This window comes from Theropithecus gelada, chromosome 11 (genome assembly GCF_003255815.1).
Source record: "Theropithecus gelada isolate Dixy chromosome 11, Tgel_1.0, whole genome shotgun sequence".
In the NCBI taxonomy this organism is placed as follows: domain Eukaryota; kingdom Metazoa; phylum Chordata; class Mammalia; order Primates; family Cercopithecidae; genus Theropithecus; species Theropithecus gelada.
In genome coordinates, this window is record NC_037679.1 from 11542929 (window position 1) to 11553995 (window position 11067).

The following is an 11067-nucleotide window of genomic DNA, read 5'->3' on the forward strand; positions in this document are numbered from 1 at the left end:
CCCCACCTCGTGGACTTGCATGCTGGAGTTACACCAACAACACAGGAAGAGAAACAGCAGGACAGAAGCCACTGGGAGAAGAGCCATCTTGGGGCTTAGGGAGCCTGGGGCCACCAAAGACTGGGATCCCCTGGATCAGGGAGAGAAGGAAAGAACCTTTTCCTACCAGGGAAAGGAAGAGGAAGGAAGTGAAGGATGTGGACTTAAGGATGCCTGCGGTGTGAACAGTCAACTCCAAATTAACCCGAAGCCACGGGTGGTGAGGGCACTGGGTGGATTGTTGTTATGGCACTGAATGTGCCTTTCTCCAGGCTGTCGCTGACAGGGAGAGAAGTGATCCAAAGGAAAGAAACTGGGAAGCAGGGAGAAGCCAGCTTGGCTGGAACTGCTAATGGAGCATCTACATGGCAGAAAAATCCTCCAAGAGGACATGGGGCCAGGCAGAACAGCCGGGGGAGAGCTAAGGGGTGGCTTCCTGGCAGGAAAGAGAGCTGGAGACCCTCAAGCCCAGAGCCCATGAACCCCGGGGGCAGAAGCGGGAGCCGTGGAGCTGCTGCTTCTCTGGGCAGCAGCTGTCTGGGGCTGGGCTCTCAGTACTTGGTCCGGCGGGAGGTGGAGGTGGATACGAAGTGGACGCTGGAGCTGCGGCCGCCACTGCAGCTGCTGAAGCCCCCCTGGGTGGGCAGGGGGCAGGGGACGCTGGGGATGCAGGCCTCGCTGATGAGCACGGAGCCACTCCTGGTACCAGTGCTCAGCAGGTCCCCAGTGGCCGGGGCGACCTGGGCTCCACCCAGGTTCGGGCCGCAGGAAGCCAGGACACCACTGGTGGCACAGACGCTGCTGCTGCCTGAGAAGGTGACCCCGCTGCGGGAGAGGGTGGAGCTGGCAACCAAAGGCTCAGGCCCGCACACCAGGCCTCCCCGGGAGCTGCTGACGGCTGTGGAGAAAGAAAGCATCAGGCAAGCTGCCAACACCAGGGCCCTCCACCTCCATGCTACCCCTGGGCTGCACCTCCAGGTCTGGTGGGGAGGGAGTTGGGGCAGGGTTGTGGCATCTGGAGAAGTGGTCCCTATTGTCTACACAGTCCGTATACACTTTTTCCCTCTCTTGTCTGGATGGCTCAAAGACTGTGACTACATTAAAATCAAACATCCAGATTAAAATGATGAATTCGTCCAATTCCCCAGATGTTTGCATACATCCATAAGTTGACTCATTTATATATGGCTAACGTCAAATTGGGTTGTGAGATGTAGGTAGTGAGCTGGATTATCCAGACAGCTGGAGCAATAGCTTCCATAAAGCCATGGGCCTTTTATCTTCCGGTTGTATTATGCCGCTTGGTGGTCTCCACATTTCCCCTAGCCCAGCACACAGGAAACTCCTCCAACACTAGTCCCTTGTCACTTCTCTCCTGACCGACTGGTGTCTGTGCTCTGTAGCCCTCTGCTCTCCTCTGGACACACCTCCATACCTCAGGACTCAAATCCAACGAAACCTTGCTAGACCAGCCCCATCCAGGGAGGGGCACACTCTTTCCTGTCCTTTCTTCTTTCCCATAATCCTTCCTGCCATCCACGAAGTTCACTCAGGCTTGACCTCCTGCAGAAAGCCATTGCCTGCAGCTTCCCCTGCTCACTCCCCGCCTCCGTGGGAGTGGGAAGGGACACTCTCTTCCAAGTACATGTAGCTCTGACTATCTGACCCACCCAGTTTAGCACTTGGTTCCACTACACGTCAGTGTTCATTTGTGTTTTTGGAGTCAGAAATCTGGGTTTGAAATCTGGTTCACCTTATGAGTTCTGGCAAATCATGTACTTTCTCTGAGTGGGCAAAACAGGGATGCCAATATCTGCTCTTCTCCCCAGGGATCCTTCCAGGGTTAGGTTGACCACCATCAACCTAGGTGATGAGCTAGGACTCATCTTCTCAAGAAGATTCTATTTCTAGAGAGCAGGGGCTGGGTCTTGCCTTGCCAGTGTCTCCAGCCTGCCGTGCCCAAAGCATGCAGGGCATTGATGGTGGGGAGATTTCCATTCGGCCTTGTTGCATTCCTTGCCATCAGGGGATGAGAGTCTCCCTTGGCAGAGGCCTTCCCATTCCTCCTAAGTCCCCTAGATATTTCCCTTGAAGGACAAGGCCACTCAAAGCAAAAATGCTGGCTGTCCTCCACTTTGGAGGCATTGCAAACCTTTGTGAATGTTTCGCTCTGGAGAAGGCAGGCTCTGGGGAGATCTCAGACCTCACCTAAGAAGGTGCTCCCTGTCCAGGGCTGGATGGTCCCAGCTCCCCTGACTGTCGTGGTTAGACCGGCCATCTAGGATGCCTCCTGACCCCAGTGTGGGCCTGAGTTTAAAAGAAGTTTGAAGAGGAGAGAAATGTGTGAAGAGGAAAAAACAAGTTTCTTACATATGTTTACCGGTCCAACACCTTCACAGAGCCTGGAAAGGGAAAGAAACAAATCATTTCACATGCACTATTGTTTACTGAAAACCTCTTTGCCATAAAAAGGGCTTTCTTGTCTAAGCAGATCTGTGGAGCAGTGGGTCTCACCCCTGCTTATACACACATCTGGGGAGTGCTGAAAAACTACATGTTCTTAGACCCTGTCCCAAAACCATTAAATTAAAATATTTAAGGAAATTTATCATTAGTAGTAATTTTAGCAAAATTTCTAATGATTCTAGTGAAGCTTGTCTAGACTTGCATTTGAGAGTCACAGATCTAGAGCCTTCTTCTAACTCCCTGACAAGGGCAATGCAACTAATGTTTGCAGAGAAGGTATTGTCATCTTTAAAGACTAAGTATGTCTGCAGTTCTTCACTGTCCCCTTCTCTTCCTTAATCTTTCTAGATGCCTCAGTCTGACTTCACTCTCCTGCTGGACTGAGAGCACTCACCGGCTCTCCTCGCCCTCCAGCAGGCGCCTGTAGGTGGCGATCTCGATGTCCAGGCCCAGCTTGGCATTCATCAGCTCCTGGTACTCGCGCAGCTGCCGCGCCATGTCCTGCTTGGCCTGCTGCAGGGCACACTCCAGGTCTGCCAGCTTGCATTTGGCGTCATTGAGGGTCGCCTCGCCCTGCCGCTCGGCCTCGGCCACTGCAGCCTCCAACTTGGCACGCTGCAGGAAAGGCAGTTTGCAGGTAGGCTTCGGCAGTGCCAGGGCATCCCCAGGTTGGGTTAGAAACACTGCCCCTCTTAGTAGGAACATAGCCTGGGGCCAAGGCAGGGAGGGACCCCGTGGTGGCTGCTTTCCAGGGCACTGGAGATCCTGTAGTTTGATGTCACTATGGGGTAGGGCATTGCTCTTTTGTTTCCATCCCCACTGACTTTGTCCCTCCTGATTTCAGCTGCTCCAGAGCCATGGCATCTAGAGGGTAATCTTATTCTTTCTGTACCACCTTCCCTGCTGGGTCTGCCCTAGGCCTTTACTTCTGTGTGGGAAGCTCTCCTTCCCTTCCATATTTTTATCCTCCAGAAAGCCTTCCTGAACTGGTCCCTCCATTCCTTGGTTTCTGGATCTTGATGGTCTCCCTTACCTCATTAGACTTGGGGGTTCCCAAAACCTGAGGCCCTGGTTCTCCCTCATCTGAGGCTTTCCTTCCTTTCCTTTGCCCACCTGAGCCTTGGTGTGCTCAATCTCTGCCTTCAGCCTCTGGATCAGGCGGGTCAGTTCGTTGATCTCGTTCCGTGTGTTGCGCAGGTTGTCACAGTGTTGGCCGGCTGTCACCTGCATCTCTTCATACTGGGGAGAGGGGAAGGTATTTTGAGGGTTCAAAGGTCAGGTCAAGATCACAGCCCCCACTGAGTTGGGGGCCTCAAACCTCCCTGGGCCCGCTCTATTATATATGAGTCTTATCCCCAGAGCTGCCTCCATCCCTTCCCCAGCCTCCACTGCCCACCTTGGTCTGGTACCAGGCCTCAGCATCAGCCCGGCTGCGCCTGGCCACCTCCTCATACTGGGCCTTGACCTCAGCGATGATCCCGTCAAGGTCCAGGTCACGGCTGTTGTCCATCTTCACAATGACCGATGTCTCTGAGATGTGTGACTGCAGCAACTGGATTTCCTGTGTTGGAGGATTGGGGAGATAGATGTGCTTAGAGTCTCATTTAGTAGCTGGGACTCTGCCACAGGGTGCCCAGGAAGTGGTGTCATGGGCAGAGAGCATCACTTATTGGTTCGTAAAAAGGCAAGACCATCTAAATTGATGATAAAGAAAAAGACATGCCTGAGAACCATCTCAGGCTGACTTTAGAACTCTTGTGATCTACTCAGAGACATCCCTTTAACACACTACTTTGCTCAGTGAGTATTAAAGCCATGGGGACCTGAAAACATGGTGGAAGAAAGTGGGAGCTTTTCTAGGGCTTAGATTTTCTTAGATTATCTGCAAAGTGCCCGGGCTGGTCACAGACCATTGAGACCTGACAATATTTTAGCACATGGTGGTCTAGGAATTCCTATATCCCAAGCCCTTAATAGAAGAACCAAGGGGCTTGGGACTGGCCTGCAAATAGAATTCCAGAGGAGGCTTTCCTCAGCCTCTTCACTCAGAGCTAGCAATTCAGCTCTGGCTGGGCCTATACCAGACTGGACAGATTGCTTATGAAGCAAAAGACAGCTGGTTTGGCTAATTAGGTCAAACACATTTTTTCTCACTTCTCCTGGCAAATCAATTTTTCAGTCTTCTGGTCAGTACACAGGAAGTGACATTTCTAGATCTCAGTCTTTAAATTGGCAAATAAGGAGTTGGATCACAGATCCAAGGAGTTTGACCTGCATCTGACTGCTGAAAAGCCTGCTCACCTTCCCTTCCCCATTTGAGGATATATTGGCATATACAGCATACAGATTTGAGTGAGAGGAAAGCTATATTATAGTAAATGTTTGAAAATATGCTAGCCCAGACTAAGCCCTCAGGGAGTCCGGGCCAAGCATTGATCTCCTTGGGTGCCCTAGAGAAGATGAGCCCTCACCTCCATGTAAAGGGTTTTTAGAAAGTCAATTTCCTGAGTTAGGGTATCCACGTTGGCCTCGAGATCAGACTTATTCATGAAAGCTGCATCCACATCCTGTATAAAAGAGAGAAGGATAAATACTCATCGCCTGGCCACTGTTTCACCTTCCCACCCGGGTCTGGAGATGGGGGCAAAGAGGCAGCCACTTCCCACAGATGGTAAGGTCGCTGCATAGAAGTGAAGCTCAGTGACTTTTACTCTTTTCCCTATTATAATGCCAACATTTCCCCAAGGGCTGCTGGACATTTTCTGATGTTCGGTTAGAGGCAAAGAAAATCTAGACAATCCAAGATACTTAGGTCATCTTTTCATACCTCTGCTCGCATGTGACCCAATCCTAAAGAATCTGAGGCTGAACCTGAACTTTGTAGGAAATCTCTTGTTATCTCTGAGGTTCCACTGTCTTGGTGGTGTGAGTAGTCCCAGACTCCACAGGGCTGCCTTGGCAGTTTCCTGGGGAGTCTTGAGAACATTTGCTAGTCCAGAGGAGACTGTGGGCAGGGCTGTGGTTATCCCTTACCTTCTTCAGAGCCACAAACTCATTCTCAGCATTGGCCCGACATACCACTTCCTCTTCATACCTGATGACAAAAGTTAAGAGGGCTAGTTCTTGCTCTGAACTGAGAGACAGTTACTCCCAACTCCCCAGTGAACCTCTCAAGACCTCTCAGTTCATGCAGGAGCATGGTTCCCTACTGCTATCTGAACGCTATAACATCGTCTCCTCTGTCTCATCTTCATGACCTTTCATAAGCCAGTGCCTCTCAGTTTCTCCAAAGCCATTCCACTTTCTTAACGTGGGTTTGGGATCTGAAAACTTGGTCTATTGCTTTGTTTCTCTGATAGAAATGATGTAGGATCATTGCACTTGACTATAGAGCAAGTAGGGCCCAACTGAAAAAGATGCTAAACATGGGCACCGTTTTCCTCAGCAGGGCCTCCTCCTCTCTGTTCACATATCACTACCCCCTACCCCTGTCCCCAGGCTTGATGTGGTAACCAGCATTCAACCCTGATCCTTCCAGCTGCTCTCATCTGAGCTTGGCAGCTGATTCTGGGGCCAGCCCAGGCCTGTCATTGGTCTGTGCAGCTCAGATGTCACTCACTTCTTCTTGAGGCCCTCAAGGACATCCTGCAGGTGGTTCCTCTCAGCCTGGAGCCGGGCCTGGTCACTGACCAGCGCCTCCAACTGCCTCCGCAGGTTGGTGATGTAGCTCTCAAAGAGTGGCTCCAGGTTGCTCCTGACACATTTCTGCTCTTGGAGGAAGCTCCACTTGGTCTCCAGGAGCTTATTCTGCTGCTCTAGGAACCGCACCTAAATCCACAGGGCACAGAAGTGGCATTTGAAGTGCTTGGTAGGGTTCATGCCTTGACCAAGCTCTTGAGATGGCCAGCGATGACTTGACCACGTGTCGACAGGGTTCTCTCCTCTGCTGACTTTCATTCCTCCACTAACTCAGCAGAAGCTGGAAGGGCAGGTTGTGACTCCCTCCTTGTGCTCAGTTAGGCCTAGTTACCAATATGGGGTTTTGAACCATAGCACTTCAGTACCATTCCCCTATCTAGCCTCTAAGAAAGGGATACACCTGTACATCAGGAAGTTGGAAGAGTTGGTTCTATTTAAGCTGGAGTTTTCCTATATCTGAAAACTGATGCCAGGCATCCCTGGCAGAGAATGAGGAGCAGAGTAAACTACATTTGGGGTGGGATATGGTACTAGAAGGTGGGAATTCTCAGATTGTAAGTCCTATCCAACATCTCAGATACTCCATTGGCTGAGATGTGTAAAGCTGGAAGATAACTTATAGATCCTTTACCCCAGCCTCTCATTTTAGAGAGGAAGAACCCAAAACTCACAGAGGTTCTCCTCCATTCTCAGACATAACCATTCCATCTCCACATAGACATGGTGTGTGGGCTGTCAGTTCTTCTGGGTTATCCTCATCACTGTTCCCACTTATCTCCCTGGAGACCAGTGACTACCAGTGGTCATTCCCTACAATTTCCCTGAATCTAGGCAACATGGCCAAATTTTGATACCCCATGAGGGGGTATGAATTCTTCTTCTTTTTTTTAAATTACTCAACTCCATTCTCTACTTTTCTAAGCCTGAACAGATGAGGCCACTCAGCCTCAGAAACTATGAAAACTTCATAAGGAACAAAAGAATCTCAAAGAATAAAACCTCTTAAACATATACCAGCCAACACCTGGCTAAAATCCCAGTGTTTCCAGTCTGTTTCAGAGACATTTCTAAGTGACCAGATGGAACATCTTAGTTTGTCGAGATGCCCTCGAGTTTGGCTGGATGCTCCTCTGTCCTCCAGAAGATGTCACCACTGTCTGAGTCTATCCCACCATGCAGCACGTCCTCTGGCTTGGCCTTGCTCTGCAGCAGAGCAACCCAGAAAGCACACCACAATGCCTGAGGTAGGCACTTGAAAGATCTGAGGTCAAGGTCAAGTCCCCAGAACTGGGCCAGTAGTTCTTTTTAAAGGAAAGGGCACTCTAGTGCATTTTGGCTGTCATATTCCTAGACCAGAGATTCAGCTATCATAGGTACCTTGTCAATGAAGGAGGCAAACTTGTTGTTAAGGGTCTTGATTTGCTCCTTCTCATCCTTCTTCACCCTCTGGGCATTGGGGTCAATCTCCAGGTTGAGGGGGGTCAGCAGGCTCTTGTTCACAGTCACAGCTGTGATAGATGGGGCTGCTGGGACTCCAACTCCTCCAACTCTGTAGCCAAAGCCAGGGCCACCAAAGCCATAGCCAATGCCACTGCCAGCTCCAAAGCCCAGACCAACACAGCTGCCAGCCCCAGGCCCCAGACCAACACCTCTCCCATCACCAAAACCCATCCCACAGCCAGCACCAAAGCCGACTCCACAGCGGACAGGCCGAGGGCCAACAGCTGCTCTCCGGGGTGAGTACGATCCAAAGGTGATGACGCTCCGACTACCAAAGCTGCCAAGGCCCCGGAAGCCGGGCCCACTCCAGCAGGAGACAGAGTTGGCCCGGAAGCGGTTCAGGTTCTGCGGTGTCATTGCTGAGCAAGAGCTGAAGTTGCCCACCCGGTGACCAGAGCTGACTCGGTAGGAGCGGCAAGACATGGTGGCTTCCTGGTTGGGAACGAAAGAGCGAGTGTAGAATGGGCAAGCTGGAGCTGGGAGTCCCTCTGAGGCCAGTGGATCCCTTGCACCACTTTTATGCGTATGGTGATCTGAGGCTTGGCCCCATAAAAACGAAAAAATCCATTTGCAGGCATTTATGAGCTTGGGTAGTTAGCAGAAACTCTTCATGCCTATAACCTCCTTGACAATGAGTTAACTCAGACACACCTAGTCTCATCGGGATGAGGACTGTAACAGCAAACCAATAAACATTAAAAACACATAAACACATAAACATTAAAGTCCTATTTTTCCCTATAAGTCCACCACAATTGCCATTATGGGGACATTAATTTGCTTTGGTCATAAATGCAATAGGTTTTTTCACTGTAAGTGTGGCTAACCACCAGAAAGTTAGGATGGCAACAGCTCCAGCAAGAGGCTCACAAAGGATGCATCCATGAAGATATAACCCCCTAAAGAGGTGGGGGTGCGTGCACATCTCCAAGTAAGAAGTGATATGGAGAAAATACAGTTTGTTGCATTTCTGTAAATCAATTAAATCATCAAAAAACCTTCTGCCATGTTTTATCTGATATGGCTGTTTATACAAGAGTTGAATCTACAGTAAAGTTCATTTGGGCTAGTGTAGACACACCTGTGATTTGAGACACTCAGAGATATTCATTCATTCAACAGTTTTAGAGTGCCTACTATGTACCCAGCAGTGTGCTTGGTGCTGAGGGTACAGAGATTACAAAGACAGTCTCTATCTTCATGGTAGTGGGGGAAGATTTATCTAAAAAATACATTTTTTTTAGAGACAGGGTCTATGTTGCCCAGGCTGGTCTTGAACTCCTGGGCTCAAGTGATCCTCCCGTCTCTGCCTCCCAGGTAGCTGGGACTACAGGCATGCACCACCGTGCCCAGTAGAACGTTTATCTTGAGGACTTTCAGCAGCCAATACTTTGTGGCATGATTTGAGGCCAGAGCGTTGGAAATTTTCTGTATAGAAAGTTAACTACATGATTTTTAGCCCCAAAATACACCATAGGGGTGATTTATAGGGCTGTCCATTCAGGTTCCTTGAATTATTGATGAATCTTTGGTTAGGGTAGAGAGACACAAAGCAATATACATCTGGATAGAAAAGGAAAAGTTCTCAGCAACTGAATATTATCATTGTTATCAACATTGCAGCTCTTTTAGGACCCTGAGCCAGGCTGGTGTTTACCTCTTCTATTCTACTGTGTCCTCTGCCCAGGGGAACTCATGTTTGACTGGATGCTTGAGATTCTTTGGGATGCTTGGAATTCTACTTGGAAGGGGATGTATGCATGCTTTTGACCAGAAGCATCCAGCTCATTTGTGCAGTATTTTTTTTTCCCCAGCTATCAGGAAATGAATGTATGTTTAAGGGGAAAATGAAGCAGAAAAACAATAAGAAGTGCATACTTCTCGTCAAAATCACCAGTGGCCTCCATGTTAAATTCAGTGGTCTGTCCCCAGCCCTCACTTTCTTCACATAGCTGACCATGCCCTTTCTCTTGAAACACATTCTTCTTTCGATTTTCAGACACTACACTCTCTCAATTTCTTGCCACTCTTTCCAGCCTTCTTAGCCAGTTCCTCCTCATATCCCCAACCTCTAGATACCGAAGAGTCCTTGGCTCAATCTTTGGGTATCTATTCTCTTCTTTAGACTCATTGCCTTGGTGACGTTATACAGACTCACAACTTTAAATACCATCTATCCATTCATGACTGCCAAGGCACATCTCCATCCCAGACCCTCTTACCCCTAAATGCCACGCATATGTTTTAACTGGCCTCTATTTGGATATCAGATAAGCCTCTCAAACTTTATACAGTCGTCCCTTGATATCTCCAGGGAGTTGGTTCCAGGACCCCCCCGGGGATACCAAAATCCATGGATGCTCATTGAGCCTCTGATATAAAATTTTGTGGTATTTGCATGTAACCCACACACATCCTCCTGTATACTTGAAATCATCACTGGATTATAATATCTAATACAATGTAAATGCTATGTAAATAGTTGTTATACTCTATTGACAAGAAAAAAGTCTGTATTTGTTCAGCACAGATGCAATTTTGTTTGAATAGTTTCAATCTGCAGTTGGTTGAATCCACAAAGCTGGGAGCCACAGATACAGGGCTGACTTTGTAATCAAAACTGTTCTCCTAATTGTTCCTACTAAGTATGTTCCACTTGTCAACATCACTATCTCTGCAATAGTTCACGCCAGAAATCTTGAAGTCATCCTTTTGTTCTCTGTTTTTCATTTCCCTTTTCCCACATTCAATTTATTGGCAAATTCTGCCTTCAAACTATATCCAGACTCCTACTCCTTCTCACCATCCTGCCGCTCCCATGCTGGCCCAGGCCCATCTTTTCCCACAGCATCTTCTGAACTATGCTCCCAGCTGGTCTCCCAGCTTCCTCCCTTGCCCCTTCAGACTTTTCTTAGCAGCACAGAGAAATCCTTTAAAAATGTGTCAGATCATGCCATTTCCATGCCCAAACTCCTCCCATGGTTTCCCACCCACTCAGAGTCAATGCCCTGTAAGACGCTAGGCAGTGTGCCTCCCTCTTCCCTGACTTCATCTCCTCCACCTGTCCTGCTGCCCACTGTGTTCCAGCCACTCGGGCATCCTGGCTGTCCATCAAACAGGCAGAACGACTCCTGCCTCGGATGCTTACCCTCTTGCTGTTTTCTCTGCTGGGAACTTTTTTCCTCAAATAGCTGCATGGTAGGGTCCCTTGACTCTTCCAGGGCTTTGTTCATATGTCATCCTCTCAGCTTCTATTGGAAACTCCCTGTCCTCCCTGTACGCCTGCCCCTCTTCCTTGTCTCCTTAGCATTTACAGCCATCTGAGGTCCTCTGCCTGGGTGGATTTGCCTGTTGTCGTTGACT

At 49.2% G+C, this 11067-nt stretch overlaps 1 protein-coding gene across 1 annotated transcript; it reads right to left on the reverse strand.

Moving 5' to 3' along the window:
- Positions 1–368: 368 nt before the first annotated feature.
- On the reverse strand, positions 369–8188 carry KRT84 (keratin 84). Its single transcript, XM_025403064.1, has 9 exons — positions 7582–8188; positions 6125–6333; positions 5539–5599; positions 4977–5072; positions 3902–4066; positions 3619–3744; positions 2900–3120; positions 2410–2441; positions 369–937 (listed from the first exon to the last, which is right to left on the reverse strand). The coding sequence occupies exons 1-9, from the start codon at positions 8125–8127 to the stop codon at positions 591–593; spliced, it is 1803 nt and encodes a 600-aa protein (XP_025258849.1). The 5' UTR covers positions 8128–8188; the 3' UTR covers positions 369–590.
- Positions 8189–11067: the final 2879 nt, after the last annotated feature.

What these genes read in the sequence shown, in the direction of transcription:
- KRT84 (XM_025403064.1), bottom strand. Translation starts at nt 8,127, where the DNA reads ATGTCTTGCCGCTCCTACCGAGTCAGCTCTGGTCACCGGGTGGGCAAC. An exon ending in TAAAAACCCTTTACATGGAG is followed by an intron (nt 4,067 to 4,976) that starts GTGAGGGCTCAT and finishes CCTCCAACACAG; the next exon opens with GAAATCCAGTTGCTGCAGTC. An exon ending in TTGAGCACACCAAGGCTCAG is followed by an intron (nt 3,121 to 3,618) that starts GTGGGCAAAGGA and finishes CCTTTCCTGCAG; the next exon opens with CGTGCCAAGTTGGAGGCTGC.